General features: G+C 41.7%; 1 protein-coding gene across 1 annotated transcript in view; it reads left to right on the top strand.

Annotated features, from left to right (window-relative positions):
• Positions 1–19,281, top strand: part of HSD17B4 (hydroxysteroid 17-beta dehydrogenase 4) — a 321,488-nt gene extending 302,207 nt beyond the window's left edge. The window contains exons 23-24 of the mRNA XM_075836285.1: positions 16,392–16,519; positions 18,254–19,281. Coding sequence (XP_075692400.1) covers positions 16,392–16,519; positions 18,254–18,343 — 218 coding nt within the window. The 3' untranslated portion in view covers positions 18,344–19,281. The remainder of the gene's footprint in view (positions 1–16,391; positions 16,520–18,253) is intronic.
• Positions 19,282–20,828: the final 1,547 nt, after the last annotated feature.

Raw genomic sequence — 20,828 nt, 5'->3', positions numbered from 1 at the left:
ATTTTCTGAAACCGTTCGCAATAATTCTCGTCGTCCGAAAAGGTCGGTCTAAGATGACTGCGAAGACCGCGATGTATCCTGCTCAGTCTGTGATATTCTGCCAATGTTGTACGATGAAGGTCATAGGAAGTATATTTCCGTAATTCTTTTTCGTAGTCTCTAGTACTGAGTTCCTGTGGAGGGATACATAGAAAGTCACCTGAACTGGTGGCCTGCGATAATATGGAAGCTGTTGTAGAATCGTATGCAAACGTTTCAAACGTCATCTGGATAGGGTGCAAGACATCAAAGAACAAGTAATAATCTAGAAAGACTGTATATGGGATGCACACCTATGTTGACGGAGTGGTGCAAAGGGGTTGGGATGAAGTCCCAATGTATATAGTCTCGATTACCCCAGCACTCCCAAGAAAGCAAGTAAATTTGAATTAAAAGTTGAATAGAATATTCATATAACACTGATTACATATGAAATAATATATGATATACAGCTTTGTGAAAAAATAAATCTAACTTGCTATATATTTACTTGCTTTCTTGTGAGTGTTGGGGTAAACGAGACTATATGCAAAATTTGTAGGGCATTTTTTCTTTCGCTCGGGATCCTTTTGTTTATTATGGCATGTAATAATCTGCCAGCATCAGTCTTTGTGAGTAGTTACACTTCCATTATTATAGTTTAAAAGAGGGTAAAATTTCTCAGAGGCAAGAGAAATAGCTGAGTTTTTTTTTTAAAATGTTTGTAAAAGAAATTGACTAGTAAAAAAGAGGGAAAAAATTTTGTTCATGTCTAAGGCCAGATTATATCCATAAATTAGTAACCCTAATTTAAATAGTGCTTATGAAAATAAAACTCTAGGAAATACTGTAATACTTCTACTGATACCGTTAATATTGATATCAGGGAAGCAGACATTTGCATTGGCAGAATTGGAAGGATTTTGGTGCAGAAAGCTGATGCCTAGCAAAGCTTATAACACTTCACAAATATTTCACTCTGTAGGGCAAGCATTTCAACTTGAAATTAATGTTATAATGAAGTCATCACACTTGCTACATGGAATGGCCATTTTCCCTCTATGAAAAAAAAATCAAAATAGTATCGGAATTTTTTATAGAAGGAATGCCATATTTTACAGGAGCGCGCACGTGCATTGTCGAATGGGATGTCCCTCCTCTACAGATGTGTCCACCCTTACCTTTACTTGAATTTGGCTAAGGATTCTAATTTATGAAATTCAATATAATATCGCGACATGCACACAAAACACTTCACAGGCTGTAAGTCTCTTCACAACCACTGGGTGGCCACACATAGACACACATACCAAAGACCTCTTATAACAGAGTATCACGAAATCATGTTCTTAAAGAAAATTAAGGAAGGACTCTTCTGTATGTTATTTCTTCGCTATAGGGCAGAGAAATTGAAAAGTAAGGTGGCTGACTATTGCTGGCTGGCATAGGGTCCGTAAAAATATTAAATTCCATAGTGTGTAAAATAAAAACTAGCTGGGCATTGATCACTACGTACAGTGTAAAGATAGGAAGAGAGGGGGGCGTGGCCAGCTACTGATGTGAGAGGACGTGTGTGGCGATAGCTCCGGGCCGGCATCCTGCATTATATCCTCCTGACGGTACTGTAATCCGTGAAAGTTGCCAAAATTCCTTACCAGCTACGTCGGAAGGGAAGGACATCTTCCAAAAAAAAGATGAGCCCGCCTAAAGCGATGGACGCGGCGGAAAAACTGAAATCCTATGCCCACGTGGTGATCCAAGATGGCGCCGGTGGGTGCTCTGCTGGGCAGGCCGCGGCAATGGCAGGGACATCCACATCAGCTCCCTCGGAACAGGATGCGGGACTCACGTTGCAGGAGGCATCGGATAAGCTGCTGACAGCCATCCTTGAGACACGTACGACACTCACGGCTAAGATAGATGAGGTGAGAGTGGACGTGGGCCTATTGAGGCAAGACCTGCAGAATGTGCGGGAAAGAGTGACGGAGACGGAGGGCAGGATTTCGACCTTGGAAGATCTCACTGCTAATATGCCTGCGGCTATACAAGATCTGCACCGTAAAGTGGATTTGTGGCGCCAGAAAGCCGATGATCTGGAAAATAGATCGCGCCGTAATAATCTCCGCATTGTGGGGCTGGCAGAGGGGCAGAGATCAGGAGAGTTTGTGGAGAAATGGCTGAAGGAGACCTTCCCAGATGCATCATTCTCGCTGGCGTATGCGGTAGAAAGGGCGCACAGGGTCCCAGCACGATTACCACCTCCGGGTGCTCCCCCAAGACCTCTGCTTGCTCGGATGCTGAACTGCTAAGATCGGGATACGGTTCTGCTTGAAGCTCGGAAGGCCTGAGGGATCCGCTTTGGAAATGCTTCTGTGTCCATATATCCGGATTTTTCTCCTGATTTGCAGAGACAGAGGGCGTCTTATGTCCCTATCAAGCGCAGACTACGGGACCTGCAGATTCCTTATTCGATGGCATATCCGGCTAGATTGCGGGTTGTGGATGGAGACAGAGCCATATTCTTTACGAATCCAACTGAGGCGGAAGAAATGGATTACGAGAAAGCATAGACAATCTCCCCGAAGATGAGTGCTGTGGCTGTGCAGGATGGAAGTTGTGTCCGACATATGGAACTCATGGATACCCCATATTGCTTATAGTACAGATGTTCCAGCTGAAAGTATCCTTCTAAGATAATGATGTGATGATGTACCATATTATCTGCAACTTGTTATGGGGGGCATGAGGCCCATGTTATAAGATGGGCAGTTTAAGCCCCATAGTAACATCCTTATATGTTCTAAATTGAAGGTATGGGGGACCGATATTATACGGCAGGTATTAAAATGTCTTTATAAGTGCCTGGGGATGCCTGCTCGGGGGTGTGCTACACTTATACAGATAGTGTATTTACGGCAGAAGCCCGCTAGCCGTAGAAACTACTCCCTAGAGTATAGGCTACAAAGGTTAGCTCCTGTTGAGCAATGTTTGTTTTTGATGGTGTTATGAAGGATATTGAGTCAACTCACATTACCGCAGAACACGGCTTTGATATTGCATACCTACGAGTCATGGAGGGTACTGCATACGGGACTGGGATAATTGTTACTCAGGGGTTGGGGGGTAGGCTCCAGGGCAGTGGTGCTCCAAGGTGTGTTAACAGTATGAAATGGCAGGGTTACGGTTAATGTCCTGGAATGTCCGGGGAATGGGGTCTCCTGAAAAGAGGCATATGATATTCGCTACTGTGCGGGGACAGCGTCCACATATAACGTGTCTACAAGAAACACACGACACCAGACACTGTGTCGAATCTGAATAAGCCCTGGGTACAGTGGGTGGGACACGCTTCGCACACTTCGTACTCCAGAGGGGTGGCCATCTTAGTACACGCAGAGCTTCGTTGGAAATTGCTACAATCCAATGTAGACCCGGAGGGGCGGTACATTTTTTTACATGCGGTTCTAGATGACTGCCCATATGTGATTCTGGGGGTGTATAATCCTCCACCAGCCTCATTGGCAGTAATTCAGGAGGCCGTCCGATTTGTGGCAGCACACCCGGGGGTTCGAGTGATCATGATGGGGGATCTCAACTTGGTTATGGACCCAGGTATGGATAGACTGCAGGGGAATGGGATTAGAGGCCCTGGTAGTCCCACTCAGTTGAGCATGTTGGTAAAGGAAATGGGATGGATAGACTTGTGGAGGGTGACACATGAAGGGATCAGAGAATTTACATGTCACACAGCAGTACAACGCGCTGTCCAGAATTGATTATATATTTGGATCACATGCGGTTTTCCAGGAGCTAGAATCAGTGGATCATTTACCGAGGGGGATCTTGGATCATAGCCCGATCTTATTGACATTAAAAAGGCCACAGGTAGGCAGAAGGGGGATGGGTAAAATACACCCGTTTTGGCTTCAGCTCATCCAACAGAATGATCGCATACCGGAACAGTTATCAATATTTATAGAAGCGCATGCTCAGATGGAGAATCGGTCACTGGTGTGGGATACCCTCAAGGCCTATTTAAGGGGGTGTCTCCGATCCTCCATATCCTATGTAAAACGAGCATCCGCCATGCAGGAGGAGGACATAGCATATCAATGTTCACAGGCGGAAGGGGCATTTGTTCAGGATCCCACACCAGCTAACCGGAATGCATGGCTGGATTTGGGTAGACAGTATCTACAGATCCTGAGGGATAAGACATCGCATAGCTTATTCTTTAGCAAACAATCCCATTTTGAATTGGGCAACCAATCGGGTAAAATTCTGGCACATATGGTACGGAACAGTTCTAGATCCCCCCGGTGATGGGCATAGCGGGGCCTGGAGATGAGATCTACACCTCCTCGGGAGAGATTCTCGAGCAATTTACACAGTTTTATGATCAGCTGTATGCATCAAAAGTTGATTATAGGATGGAGGAGATGGAGAGCTACTTGGATGGAATATCGTTTCCTACATTGACAGCGGAGGGGGTGGCATCGCTTGAGGCTCCATTTACGGTAGATGAGATTTTGGAGGGAATGGCTTCATTGGCCAAGGGGAAGGCTTCAGGGCCGGATGGTATTCCTCTGGAGGTATATTTACAATATGGAGAGCTGCTGGCCCCCCAATTGCTGACCCTGTTTGAACACAGCTATCGGAATTCCGCTCTTCCGGAATCCATGTGTGACGCCACCATAATTGTGTTGCTGAAGCCAGACAAAAAACCAGAAGAATGTGGTTCATATAGACCGATCTCGCTGCTGACAGTGGATTACAAAATCTTGACTAAGATGTTAGCTAGCAGGCTCTGCAGAGTGATAAAAGAGATCATCCATTAAGACCAGTGCGGCTTTATACCTGGCAAGTCCACCTCAGAAAATATCAGGCGGGTACAGGTGGTGACACAGATTGGATGGGAGGAGCAGCAGGACTGGGCGGTGGCATCTCTGGACGCGGCAAAGGCATTTGACTCGGTAGAATGGCCTTATCTGCTGGCAGTGCTGCGAAGATTTGGGTTTGGGGAAAGATTTATTAGTTGGGTTTCCTTGTTATATAAATCTCCACGAGCGCAGGTGTTGGTGAATGGGGCCCTGTCCCCTTCCTTTGGCCTCCATAGGGGCACGAGGCAGGGGTGCCCACTTTCGCCACTTCTCTTCGCTTTGGCCATTGAACCACTGGCTCTTAACATCAGGAAGGATCCTGCATATATGGGAATTAGAATAGGAGACAGAGAGGATCGGATAGGATTATATGCGGACGATATGGCGTTGTTCATGGCGAACCCCAATGCCACCCTCCCCAGGGCTATTTCCCTCATTAACGATTTTGGAAGATACTCAGGGTTACTAATTAATTGGTCTAAATCGTATCTGATGCCTTTGAGACAGGATAATTGTGGATGGGGCACCCAATTTAGCGGACTGCCAGTAAGATCAGAGTTCAAGTACCTGGGGATTAATATTGCTAGAGATAGCTCTAGATCGTATGGGTTAAATGTAGCACCCTTGGTCACGTATCTAAGGGACAAAATACAGGTGTGGAAAGGCCTGCCTTTGTCAGTAGCAGGACGCGTCAATCTATTAAAAATGATAGTATTGCCAAAGTTCTTGTATGTGCTGGAGCACATGGATGTGTTGGTGCCTAAAAGGTTCTTTAAAATAATAAACTCGTTCGCGCTGTTTGTGTGTGTGTGGGGGGGGGGGGAATCTAAACTCAAGCTGTCGATTCTACAAAGACCTAAAGATGAGGCTGGGGCTGCGTTACCGGATGTTTTTCTATATTACTTGGTGGGGCAGCTCAGGTACTTGATCTCTTGGGTCTCCCCCCCCCCCCCCCCCCCCCTAAAGACTAATGCTGAGAATCATCTAGCCCGGGTACTGGGCTTAAAAACTTTATGGCCGATACTGGAGCCGCATGATTTCAGACACCGCTCCCTGTTACCCTTACATAAGCTGGCGAGACGAGTCTGGCAACAGGCTAAAGATCTACTGGGATGTGTGAGGGTGGTGGCGGAGAGCCCGCTGTGGGATAATCCGAGCTTTTCCCATCTGCATGGGTTGGTGGGGAAACGTTACTGGTCATCTAGAGAGGTAGTTGCTATATCACAACTGCTAACGGAAGAAGGGTCGGTAATGACGGTGAGTGAGATTCAGGCAGCATTCAATATACCGCCAGGGGATGAATTATATTGCATACAGCTTCATCATGCTCTATTAGCACAATTCCCATTGAACTCCGTGACATACTCTAGCTGTGACTTGGTGGTGAGGCTGAGCACGCCGTTTACAAGGGGTGTTGTTTCCCAAATTTATTCTTATCTAATGGAGGCTAAAATGCGAATGGAGCCCCTGGGGGTGGAGGATAGGTGGCGGGCATTAATTCCACAACTCACAGCGGAGGAATGGAGGGAGGCGCAGGGCTCCCAACTGCTGGTTTCACCAGCTGCAAATAATAAACTAGTGCAACTGTTCATCATCCACCAATGTTATTTAACGCCCGTAAAGTTACATCGTATGGGAAGATTGGCGTCCTCACAATGTCATAGGTGTGGAGAGATGAGGGCAGACTTTATACACCTAATGTGGGGTTGTCATCGGATTCTTCGTTTTTGGGAGGAGGTGGTTGCATTATTAACGGCAGTGATGGGGAGGACGATAACTTGCAGGCCGGAGGTGTGTTTACTGGGACTGCTAAATGAGGAGCAATGGTCAATATATGAGAGGATCTTTCTCAGAGAAACACTGTTTATGGCAAGAAAGGCGGTGGCCATGAGATGGATGGCGGATAGGACCCCGACAGTAGCGCAATGGCGTAAAATGGTCAATGACATGCTTCCATTTGAGAAAATAGTGTATAAACACCGGGGAAAGCCAGCTAAATTTGATCTGATCTGGGAAGGTTGGTGCTCATCGAATCTCACTCATTGTACAGTCCAGGGGCTGACAGCTGCTCTGGCACAAGCTGGGGGTGGGAGAGGGTAAAAGACTAGGGAGGATGACACGTCCAGGTGCTTCAGGGTATGATGTACAAGAGGATTGGGGCGTCGTGATAGAATATTGAAATGTGGGAGTATTCCTATTCTCAGGATGTAATGTAATAAAAGTCGGGTTGGATTGAATTGAGAATCCTGTATTATGTGTGTGTGGTCTGCGAACCACGGGTTATTATGATGGATACCTGCGAGTAATCCCTTTGTATATATTGATTCTTTTGACATATGTAATATTGAATGTATAATGTTCTCCTGATGTATGTGATGGTTTGACTCTGACAGTTACTTTTAATAAAACGAGTTTAAAAAAAAAAGATAGGAAGAGAGCTTGTCTACTTACTTGCAAGGCACATTGTGGAAAGGTTGTGGCTGGAAAAGGAATATGCACAGTTTGTATGGAGTGGACGGGAATGCGCCTGTGCCTGCAAAATGCACTTAACAGCTCCGTGTGTCATGATCATATGGTGCGCGGCTGCGTGCTTTTCGAGCAGCCGCCATCATTATGACACTCCGTTTGTATGTTTGTAAACAGAAAAGCACGTGGTGCTTTTCTGTTTTCAATCTTGCTTTTCACAGCTGTTGCGCGAATCACGCGCGTCCCACGGAAGTTCTTCCCTGTGGTGCGCATGATTTTCACGCACCCTTTGACTTCAATGCGTGCGTGATGCGCGAAAAACGCACAAAGAACGGAGATATCGTGAGTTTTACGCAGCGGACTCACGCTGCGAAAAAATCACGGACAGTCTGCACTGCCCCATGGACTAATATAGGTCCGTGCGAGGCGTGTGAAAATCACGCGCGTTGCACGGACGTATTTTACGTTCGTCTGAATAAGCCCTAAGTTTGTTGAAACGGTCATCACCATTTAAAGCTAAACTCGCTACCTTAACCCCCAAATACATTTTAAATAAAGTTAACGTGTCGTATTTACCACATGGTGAACACCATAAAACAAAACTCAAAAAACAATGGACACTTCTGTTTTGTATGTTTTGGGGGGGTGGGTTTCCCCATTCCACCCCACAATAATTTATTTCTCAGTTCATTATATGGTACAGTAGGCGGCAGCGAGGGATGCCCAAAATCTTATTTTCACAGTAACATTAATGGGCTGTTTTATCTTTTTATTTCCATTAAAGTAATTTTTGCCCATTTTGTTTGTTACTTCACGTCGTGAAATTACATGAAACCCAAAATAAGAGGTTTTACCACCGTTATTCCATTATTACTTACAACTACATATTGCTTTTTATTTTCTATATAACTCCGTGTTGTTTTCGGTCTTGTAAAGTGTTCCGTTCTGGATAGTAAAATGCGGGGCTCCTCCATAATTCAGTTTCCAGTGATTCACTGTGAAGTTTGTTTTCTTTCCAGCATACTGTGTGGATTCCTCACAGGAATCCTCTTATCACGCTTCATTTTCATAGAGGAAACAGCACCACTTTTGACAGATTCGGAAATGACGGTAGAAGACTGTTTTATATACAGTACACATATAAAGTCTGTTATTATTCTGAGCCCATAAATCTGAGATGGCGCTGCATTTTCTTGCCATAAAGTACTTGGCATAACGCATTTACTGTGCCCTCTCAAATCACGTCTTTCTACTTTCATACACTAGATTGCAGTGAAGGTTTAGATTTGAGCAGTTTGTCTATACGGCAGACCTGGATGTAAATTAAATAATAATGCAGGCGAATTGAAAGGTGCGAGGAAAAGGTCTAAGAGGTTTAGAGGAGGAAATGTTTGTAATAGTTGGCCCATTCCTTAAGTTAAAAGCATTTTAAGTCAATCTACTATATCATTGGATATGAGGTGGTTGGCCATTCTGACCAAAGGGAATGAATTTTATGGATATTTCTTGTAAGTAATGGAGCCTTGATATCTCTGTAGGGGACACCATTTCTCACTGCTGGACATACTCCGCATACATATAGGAAACCTTGCTGTACTTTTTAGGGTTGTGGTGCAATGGAGCTTTATTATTTCCACTATAATTTGATAAGGTCCGCAAGCCAAGATCTAGGGGAAGGCAGCTGTATGACTGTGCTGTGTATTCTGCACACATCCACTGTTATGTACAGTATGCAGCTCTCCTGAAAACTGTCCACATGGACGTTCATGCATAAACAATACACCCACAACTCCATACAGCAGTGTTCATAAGCTGAGTTTTTCTTTGACGTATAAAGATCATCCCCCGACAGAACCTATATATAATGGGGTCCACTAAGAATATCGCTGCATGAGAAAAATACCAACAGTGGCTTTGGACAGCGGTGTAAATGTGGCCTAACACAATAATAGTTATATTGTAAAGATCGCCATACACATCGGATAACTGCTAATAGAACAAATTTGTTTGCAGTTTCTCAGTGTATATAGCTCAATACCCCGTATTAACATGTATGTTCTACTTGGCTGAACTTGCATGTGACGTGTATGGAGGTACGAGGGTCAGGATTAGCCCAACAGCAAGGATCGGTTGATAAAAGCCCAAAATAGTCAAAGACACAGGTATTAGTTTGTCAACAAGTCTCATTAAAAATAATGCTGACCAAAGGCAAAAGTTATGGGGACGGTAGAACACACTATAAGTTTACAGTATATTATCTTTGTATTTGATGCAACATTCTAGCTGGCTCGCGCTCCTTATTTCTTTACTTTCTTAATCCCTTCCCGCTCCTTGACGTACTATTACGTCATGGCAGCTGTATCGTTCGCGCTCCATGCCGTAATAGTACGTCTCGGGAGTAACGGCCGTTTCGGCCGTCCTCCCGACACATACAGGAGCTGTGACGCTGCTGTCTTGTTCAGCAGCTGTCACAGCTCCTACAGCGGGGACCGATCGCTGTGTCCCCGCTGATTAACCCCTTAAAAGCCGCGTTCTATAGAGATCGCGGCTTTTTAGGGGTTAAGCTGCCATCGCCGGCCTGCTACGCGATAGCGACCGGCGATGGTGACTATGGCAACCGGACACCAAACAATGGCGTCCGGCTATGCCATAGACGGAAGCTTAGTGGGTCCTGACAACGTCAGGACCCACTATGCTTGCTGTCAGTGAGTAGCTGACAGTTCTAATACACTGCACTACGCATGTAGTGCAGTGTATTACAATAGCGATCAGGGCCTCCTGCCCTCATGTCCCCTAGTGGGACAAAGTAATAAAGTTAAAAAAAAGTTAAAAAAAGATGTGTAAAAATAAGAAAATAAAAGATTTAAAAGTAATAAAAGTAAAAATCCCCCCTTTTCCCTTATCAGTCCTTTTATTATTAATAAAAATATATAAACAAACAAATAAACTATACATAATTGGTATCGCCGCGTCCGTAACGGCCTGAACTACAAAATTATTTCATTATTTATCCCGCACGGTGAACGCCGTAAAATAAAATAATAATAAACCGAACCACAATCACAATTCTTTGGTCACTTCACCTCCCAAAAAATGGAATAAAAAGAGATCAAAAAGTCGCATGTACCTAAAAATGGTACTGATCGAAACTACAGTTCGTTACGCAAAAAATAAGTCCTCGCACGGCTTTATTGATTGAAAAATAAAAACGTTATGGCTCTTAGAATAAGGTAACACAAAAAGTGAATGATTGTTTACAAAACGTATTTTATTGTGCAAACGCCCTAAGACATAAAAAAAAAACTATAAACATCTGGTATCGCCGTAATCGTATCGCCCCGCAGAATAAAGTGAATATGTCATTTATAGCGCACGGTGAACGCTGTAAAAAAAAAAAGAATAATAAAACAATAGTAGAATTGCTGTTTTTTAGTCACCGCGCCACCTAAAAATAGAATAAAAACTGATCAAAAAGCCGCATGCACCCCAAAAAAACTACAATGGATTCCTCAAGGGGTCTAGTTTCCAAATTGGGGTCACTTTTGGGGGGTTCCCAATGTTTTGGCACCACAAGACCTCTTCAAACCGGACATGGTGCCTAATAAAAAAGAGGCCTCAAAATCCACTAGGTGGTCCTTTGCTTCGGAGGCCGGTGCTTCAGTCCATTACCGCCCGAGGGCCACATGTGGGATATTTATCAAAACTGCAGAATCTGGGCAATACGTATTAAGTTGCGTTTCTCTGATAAATCCTTTTGTGTTATAAAAAAAATGGTATAAAGAGGATTTTCTGACAAAAAAAAAATGTAAATTTCACCTCTACTTTGCTCTAAATTTCTGTGAAACACCTAAAGGGTTCATAAACTTTCTAAATGCTGTTGTGAATACTTTGAGGGGTCTAGTTTCTAAAATGGGGTATTTGATAGGGGTTTCTAATATATAGGCCCCTCAAAGCAACTTCAGAACTGAACTGGAACCTAAAAAAATAAATAAATGAGGCAATACTTCGCTTCTTACATTATACTGATAATGAGCCGTGCCCACCCGAGATGACCCCAGTTTTGACCGTTTGTATAAACGGAGACCTCTATTAGACCGTTCAAGTGCCCGGTTTTCCCAAGCATACACCCCCGAGAAGTGTATTTCTATTGATGAGTCCCTGGTACATTTTAAAGGGAGGGTTCAATTCCGCGAGTACCTGCCGGGTAAGAGGGCAAGGTATGGCGTGAAGATGTATAAGCTGTGAGAGTGCATCAGAGTATACCTACAGGTTTAGGATATATGAAGGAAAGGCCACCCCCAAACCAGACTGCATCCTGGACTACAATAGGTACATGGGGAGGGGTGGACTTGTAAGATCAAGCCCTGAAGCCCTACAGCGCCATGCGGTGTGGTATAAGAAGCTGGCCGGGCATATCATACAGATGGCATTGTACAATGCGTACATGCTACGTCGATGTGCAGGCCAGACGGGAACTTTCCTGGAATTTCAAGAGGTGGTTATCAAGAACCTAATCTTTAGGGACCAAGAAGGGGGGGCACCCAGTACTTCTGGAAGCGAGCCCACACGCATCGTACCAGGGCAACACTTTCCAGGAGAAGTTCCCCAAACTGGCAAGAAGGGAAAAAGTCAAAAGAGGTGCAAAGTCTGCTATAAGAGGGCGATAATGGATGACACAATATATCAATGTGACACGTGTCCCGAATAACCAGAGCTCTGTATGAAAGTGTTTTAAAATTTATCATACATCCCTTGGTTTATAATTTACCCCAATTTTACTTACCCTGATTCACTCCACACAGCTTATCCCCCCTCGTCTTTCCCCTCTGGGCCCTGCTGTGTGTCCAGGCAGCTGATAACAGCCACATGTAGGGTATTGCCATACCCGGGAGAACCCACATTACAGTTTATGGGGTGTAGGTCTCCGGTCAAAATGCTCACTACACCTCTAGATGAATGCCTTAAGGGTGTAGTTTTTAAAACGGGGTCACTTCTTGCGGGTTTCAACTGTACTGGTACCTCAGGGGCTTCTGCATACATGACTTCGCACTAGAAAATCCCCAGTAGGCCAAATGGTGGTCCTTTCCTTCAGAGCCCTCCCATGGGCCCAAACGGCAGTTTATCACAACAAATGGGGTATTGCGGCACTCAGAACAAATTGCGCAACAGAATGGGGTATTTTGTTTCTTGTGAAATTAAGAAATTTTCATCCAAAACTACATATTATTTGAAAAAAAAAATTTTGTTTTCATTCCCAGCCCAATTCAAATAAGTTCTGTGAAAAAACTATGGGGTCAAAATGGTCACAACACCCATAAATGAATTCCTTGAGGGGTGTAGTTTCCAAAATGGGGTAATTTGTGGTGGGTTTCTATTGCTTTGATACCTCTGGGGCTCTGCAAATGCGACATGGCACCCGAAAACCAATCCAGCAAAATTTGTACTCCAAAGAACACACAGCGCTCCTTTCCTTCTGAGCCCTCCCATGGGCCCAAACGGCAGTTTATCACCACAAAAGGGGTATTGCCGCACTCAGGACAAATTGGGCAACAAAATGGAGTATTTTATTTCTTGTGAAAATAAGAATTTTTGAGCTAAAATGACATATTATTGGAAAAAATATATATTTTTTGAATTCCCAGCCCAATTCAAATAAGTTCTGTGAAGAAACTATGGAGTCTAAATGGTCACATTACCCATAAATGAATTCCTTGAGGGGTGTAGTTTCCAAAATGGGGTCACTTCTGGTGGGTTTCCATTGCTTTGATACCTCTGGGGCTATGCAAATGCGACATGGCACCCGAAAACCAAACCAGCAAAATCTGTACTCCAAAGAACACACAGCGTTCCTTCCCTTCTGAGGCCTCCCATGGGCCCAAACGGCAGTTTATTGCCACAAATGGGGTATTGATGCACTCAGGAGAAATTGGGCAACAAAATTGAGTATTTTGTTCCCTGTGAAAATAAGAAATTTTGGTAAAAAATTACATCTTATTGGAAAAAATGTCATTTTTTTAATGTCACAGCCCAATTGAAATAGGTGCTGTGAAAAAACTGTGTGGTCAAAATGCTAACAACAACCATAAATGAATTCCTTGAGGGATGTAGTTTCCAAAATGGGGTCATTTGTGGTTGGTTTCCATTGCTTTGATACCTCTGAGGCTCTGCAAATGCGACATGGCACCCGAAAACCAATCCAACAAAATCTGGACTCCAACAAACACATAGCGCTCCTTTCCTTCTGAGCCCTCCCATGGGCCCAAACGGCAGTTTATCACCACAAATGGGGTATTGCCACACTAAGGACAAATTGGGCAACAAAATGGGGTATTTTGTTCCCTGTGAAAATAAGAAATTTTGATCACAAATGACATTTTATTGGAAAAAATGACATTTTTTTCATTTCAGAGCCCAATTCAAATACGTGCTGTGAAAAAACTGTGCGGTCAAAATGGTAACAACAACCCTAAATGAATTCCTTGAGGGGTGTAGTTTCCAAAATGGGGTCACTATTGGGGGATTCCTACTGTTTTGACACCTCAACACCTCTTCAAACCTGGCATGCTGCCTAAAATATATTCTAATAAAAAAGAGGACTCAAAATGCACTAGGTGCTTCTTTGCTTCTAGGGCTTGTGTTTTAGTCCACGAGCACACTAGAGCCACATGTGGGACATTTCTAAAAACTGCAGAATCTGGACAATACATATTTAGTAGTGTTTCTCTGGTAAAACCTTCTCTGTTACAGAAAAAAAAAATGAATAAAATTTAAATTCAGCACGAAAAATGAAATTTGCAAATTTCACCTCCACTTTGCTTTAATTCCTGTGAAATGCCTGAAGGGTTAAAAAACTTTCTAACTGCTGTTTTGAATACTTCGAGGGGTCTAGTTTTTAAAATGGGGTGTTTTATCAGGGTTTCTAATACATAGGCCCCACAAAGCCACTTCAGAACTCAAGAGGTACCTTTAAAAAAAGGCTTTTGAAATTTTCTTAAAAATATGAGAAATTGCTGTTTATGTTCTAAGCCTTGTAACGTCCAAGAAAAATAAAAGAATGTTCAAAAAACGATGCCAATCTAAAGTAGACATATGGGAAATGTGAACTAGTAACTATTTTGGGTGGTATAACCGTCTGTTTTACAAGCAGATGCATTTAAATTCTGAAAAATGCAATTTTTTCAAAATTTTCTCTAAATTTTGCAATTTTTCACCAATAAACACTGAATATATCGACCAAATCTTACCACGAACATGAAGCCCAATGTGTCACGAGAAAACAATCTCAGAATCGCTTGGGTAGGTTTAAGCATTCCGACGTTATTACCACATAAAGTGAAATATGTCATTTGAAAAATGGGCTCTGAGCCTTAAGGCCAAAACTAGGCTGCGTCCTTAAGGGGTTAACTCTCCTTTCTGTTTTTTAGTTTGAATTGAACACTTTAAGAATAATTGTTTCCTTTTTTTTTTTAACAATGAATCCCGTATTCGTAGTGTATAGAGCAGAGACTGAAATGTTCTCATGCTGTTGTTCATGTTTTCCATTATGTAGATGCAATATGTTATGAACAGAGATAGCGAAAAGCTGTGACAAGCCAAGGCTCTTTTATGTGACGCACACCGGTTGTGTGGCTTCTAGTTTAAATCGTTCTGGCAGGACATATGACAGGGGAAATATGGCACGAGAAGGCATTGCTGAGTTTATGGCACCAAAAGATGAAGTGGCAGACTCTGTTTTCCTTAAGAAAAAAAAAATCCTTTCTGCAGGATCCTTCCAGTCAAACAAATAGTAAAAGCCTGGTTAGGTTTCTTGGCAATGTGTTCTGTGCACTTACAAAAAGAGAAATAATGTAAAACTGTGCCGCGCAGTTACATTCTCATTCATTAACCACTCATTAACCTTCGGTTTTTGTAAAAACTTGAATTCATGTATTCTGAAACTTTTTTGTTTGTCTTTTAGTTAAAACATTGACTTCCTCAGCCAGTGCTGACGTTTTTTGTTTTTTTACAGAGTGCAGCCTATGTTACTGGGCGCAATATATACACAATTGAGCAGTGTAGTAGTTGAAACCCTTTAGGGCCCAGTTCACATGAGGTTTTTTGGTGCTGATTTTGACGCAGAAAACCGCGTCGGAATCCGCACCAAAAAACGGCCAAAAACGCCTCCAATTGATTTCCATGGGGTGTCGGCTTGAGGTTCACCAATCAGAGGCAATGTGACAATAATGAGAATATTTCATATTGACATACATTACATTTCAAATGTAATGTGTTAATTCTTCATTAGATGCTGACGTCCGGTTTGCAGCTGGAGACGAGTACAATAGAATCCTTATTAGCTGTTCTTTCTCATGGGGGAGTTTTTAGGACGTTATATTCACATACATAAAAAATGTTGCGATAAAGAGAAATAATTGCAATTGTGATAACTTTGCCTGGGCGTTCAGCCAGGCTACTAATTGCAAGGTTACAGGAGAAACAGTCAAAGATTACATATATTTCAGAAATAGAAAGGGGGGGGGGGGTCATTACATAGGAATAGTATTTGGCCTGCTTGATAATTCACAATGTAATTGTAATACAGAGACTATAAGCATATTGAACTAAGACTTTTTAACATTTTTCATTTGTATTTGAGTCTCATCAATCCACAACATGTTGATGTATGTTTTTATTTGACTTATTTAGCATTATTGATTATAAAATTATATTTGGGTGAATACATATTTAATGGGGCTGATCTGTCAACAATATTATCCTGGTCTAGCTCCCTTCAGTTTTCAGTCTGTACTCTAGTACAGGCCTTTTTTCTTTTTATGTGACTAATCAGGAAGAGAGGACCTAAAAATGTTATCTTTAAATGTGTACGGTGTAAGATTCATCATGATAATGTAAGATGACTTTAACATTCAACTTGCAACTTAACTCTATGAACATAACATATACGGCTATTGTTGCATCCAATGTCTTAACATGCTAGTATTGTAACAAACAATCTTTCTGCATAGTTAATCTTTTTTTTTTTTGTAGCTATTGATTTAAAGAATGGAAATGGAGAAGTTTACCGTGGGAACGTTCGTGGCCGGGCTGATACCACATTTAATCTATCAGATCAAGACTTCATGGATCTTGTTCTGGGGAAAATCAATCCACAACAGGTATCTGTACAATATTTCCTTTTTTAACCTTGATGCAGGTAGAAATAATTGTTCCAACGCATATGAATTGCTCAAATATATTTCTCAAAGATGCTACAGCAAGTGAGTACAAGACCCGGCAAAACGAAACAGTCCAACAATTAACCAAACAGATGAAACCAAAGTGTACTGAAGGTTCTAAATAATGTTCATTTAACGCCCACCAGTCAGATAAATTAATCTAGACCACATATTTACCTTGACTTTTTCTATTTTTATAAATAAGGTTTCATGTCCACCATTCAGAAAATTATATATAGTAAATTCCCAATATTCTAGTACAGCTAGAACATTTCTACCATAACTTTTATTGCTTTTGGGCTTTCTCTATACAATCCCCTCTGAATAGCGAGCGATCTTGGAGTCCAGCTGATATCTTAGAAAGCTGAAGGTCAGCTACACAGTTGACCACAGGAGGAATGTCGTTTTACATAGCGATCATTTAATTATATGGCCTCGTCGAGTTTGCAAGTCTGTCATTGTAGCAGCTCTTGTACTGGCTCATAGAGGGCGTCCGTAGCGAGGAATATTTCCCTATGATGTCCCTAAAATGCTCATGTGGCATGTATAACTGGGTAAAGGACATGGACATGGATAAGTTGCCCAGTTAAAACCTCTCTTAAATAAAAAGTTGTGAGTCCCTACTGTGTTGTGATAAATCCTGGGAAGCTTTCTGTTTCTTGTTGATCTATGGTGCATTAGGACTTTAATAACTTTAACAAAAACAATTTGTGCAGTTTGCAATTATAGCTCAGTTGACGTAGCAATATAATATGCTGCCACAGATCTGCTTAGAACCGTATGTCACTAGAACAGATATTCCAGATTAGGCCTTTTATTTCCATTTTATTGTTCCATGCTTCCAGGATTCTTCCTACAGTATTATCTATCAGGAGAATGGATCACCATAGTCCTAGTTCCTTCACCTCATTTTATACTGATAGGAATAATATTTTGTTGGGCCATGTTTTGGGCCTCTTATCCCTTTCTCTCATGCCTTTTCCACTCCAGTCACAATTCATTTGTAAACTTATGTATAATTCTAGAAAATACTCTGCCAAGTAGAGTATTCACGGCCGCATGACTTTGCAATCTGTTCACGGATCCATACCAATTAAATGTACAAGACATAAAAGAAAAGTACAAGAGATCCAGGGCATAAAGATATAAAATGCAATGGCATTATCTTCATACCACTGACTCAGGAATGAAACTTAACTTTGCCTTTAAGGCATAAGTATCGTTATAGATTGCAATACTCCGCGTTCTTATATCATGTAAAAAATAATAATCTGGAGTAATATATTTACCACTATGACGACCTTTCTCCTTGTAGGGTAAATGCCGTCCCTACACATGCAATGTGTGTTGTCAACTGTAGCACTTTAGTCTTTTTGCAAGGCGTTTCATTTAGTGCTTTCTTCCTTTGCTTTTGCCAGAATGTGACTGCAAAATGAAGTGTGCATTTATGTCTTCCGGGAAGAAAAGATGGAGATTTCAATGTGTTTCTGATTACATTACGTCTGAGGTTGTTCATTTTTGATGCCGTGCATGTTTATTTTTTTTAGAATAACTCCTCAACTCTTTTGGGAAAAGCTGTGCTTTCAAGGTGGCGTTCTCCCATAAACGTACAGGAATAGAAAGCGAACAAAACAAGATGTGTGTCTGATGCTTCTTCTTTGTTTTTATATTTAGGCATTGCTTTCTGGCAAGCTGAAAGTGAAAGGTAATCTCCTGCAAAGCCAGAATCTGGAAGTCCTACTGAAAGACTACGCTAAGCTGTGAGAGCGCTTCCGCCGATCCAGCCGTTGCCGTTCTCCGCTCTGCACGGCGTGTTTTATAATCAAGCACTAACGTTAATGCCACTATAAGAAATGTAACAAATCTAACAATTGTCATAATTATCTAGTGGGCTATAGGACAGCTAGATACTAGCTTTATTATTGAGGATACTTAAACCAAAATCCATCCTTTTCCTGTATAGAGTCTTGTAATGGATTACTGAGCAAATTAATAGCAAGGAAAATATTGTACAAGGAATGGTAGATACTTTATGTAACACTCAACAAGTCAGCAAAATTATAGCTTGATTTCCATTAAAATCAGAATAAAATAGTTTGCCATTACGGACCATTGATTTGTCGACTTTTGTAAAGACCAATAATTGGTTGATTCTTCTTTGGACCTGTTTCTGAGAATGCCGGGTGACATCCATCTGCGTCGTTATGGAGTGATACTGATGTAGCAGCGTAGAGTTTATTATTGAACTGTATATCATGATCACTCACTGATCGTGACATACTGTAACTCCGCTTTACTTGCAGTCCTATAATAAAACATTGTGCTATCACAGTGGGTTGTGGTGCATGAGCAACTCCGGCAGGTTCAGTGTTCACAAGGCTAGGAAACCTAGATTTCAGCTCCTGCTGACTACAAGTTGTCACCCAGCTATTCCAGAAAGAGATACTCCTAAGAAAATGCAAAATAACATAATCATGTAACTTCGGTAACTATATCTGAAGAATCCCCTGTATTGATCTTTAGACTGCCATTGCGTGTGCGGTTTTTTTCTAACAAAAAAAAGAACAAACCCCTTTCCTTCTCATGCAATGGCTCGTTACCTTAATGAAATCTCCGCGGTCCACTGTCACAATACACTTGGCTATACCATACCGAACGTGTATGTAAATATCTGTATTAATAAAAAGCAATGATTGATTTAAGTCGGTGCTTGAAGTGTGTATTTAATGGTCAAATTGCTCGCACTGGGAGAAACAAGTCTATATTTTCATGCTCCAGTGAATCACTTTATTAGTTTATATCATGGTTTTGTTTTTTATTCTCCTTTTGCCATGCAAACCACATCACAAATATGTTCCACTGCGGCATGCAAGCTGTTCACTCAAAGGATTGTTGTAATGTTTCATTTATTACTTTGCTTTGTGTCTTACCTAAAGCCAAAACAGATATTTAATTGTCCTTAAATCATTTGCTTGCCATATTTAATATGGATTTGGGATAATGTACTGGGATTTCACATGTCATCCAAGGTTACATAAATGCATTAAATCCTCTTTAGTACACGAAGCTTGGAAAATGAGGATGAAATTACAGGTGCAGATGTTAAAATAGAGTCCACATGGGTTATTAGAATTCTAACCTCTTTATAAGCTCAGGGCATTGGAAAAAAAAAAATCTAAACTCAAAACAGGATTTGGATAATATGACTGTTTATACAAAAGCAAAATCCTGTCTTTAGAGCAATTTAATATTGTAGAACTATGAATTTAGAAATGTGATATATATACACAGGAAGAGAAACTATTCATTCTGCTGAGTGAAGACGTTAGATAGGAGATAGATAGATGATGGATATATATTAGATGGATGGATAGATATTATATGGATGGATAGATATTAGATGGATAAATAAATATTAGGTGGATAGATAAATATTAGATAGATCTATATTGGACGGATAGATAATGGATGGACGGACGGATAGATACAATGATAAAAGAATGAAGAAAGCAGCACAGCCAGAAGATGGGTGCAAATCCTTCCTGGACCCCAACTTCGCGTCCCACAATTGTAGAAAAATGGGATGAGTCAGCGCTCCAAAAGCGAAAGTTTTTTATTCACCCATATGTAATGTTTCAGCCCAACTCCATGGGGTCTTTCTCAAGCCTTGGGCTGAAACTTTGCATATAGGTGAATAAAAGACCTTTACTTTTTTCACTTGACTTTTGGAGTTCTGCCACATCCTTGGATTATTCTGGAATAGTTATACACTATATGGACAAAAGTATTGAGAGACACCTCTTAAAGTGTATCTAAACTTTTGATGTGACCTGTCAGAAGTTTTGATCGGTGGGAGTCTGAGCACTGAGCCCCACACTGATCACGAAAACAAAGCAGCAGAAGTGCTCGGGCAAGTTCTGGGCCGCTTCGATTCTGGTCGGTTTTCCTTAGAGAGGTGTACAGGCTCAATAGAACGTCTGAGTCCGTACACCGGTCACTCTGCTTTCTTACGAAAGACTATCCGAAACGAAAGCGGCACAGCACTCACCCGAGCTCTTCTGCCGCTTCATTTTAGCGATCGATGGGGACCTATTTGCCGAGACCCCCACCGATCAAAACTTCTGACATTTCACTATGACATGTCAAAAGTTTTTTTTTAAAGTTTAGTTATCCTTTAATCATTGAATTCATGTAAAACACTACAAAAGATTTCCCAAACCCCATTGGATACACCTATAACACTATATCA

Source organism: Rhinoderma darwinii, chromosome 1, assembly GCF_050947455.1.
Source record: "Rhinoderma darwinii isolate aRhiDar2 chromosome 1, aRhiDar2.hap1, whole genome shotgun sequence".
Classification (NCBI taxonomy): Eukaryota; Metazoa; Chordata; class Amphibia; order Anura; family Rhinodermatidae; genus Rhinoderma; species Rhinoderma darwinii.
The sequence above is the reverse complement of the archived record's forward strand: the minus strand, read 5'-3'. Positions and strand labels throughout refer to the sequence as shown.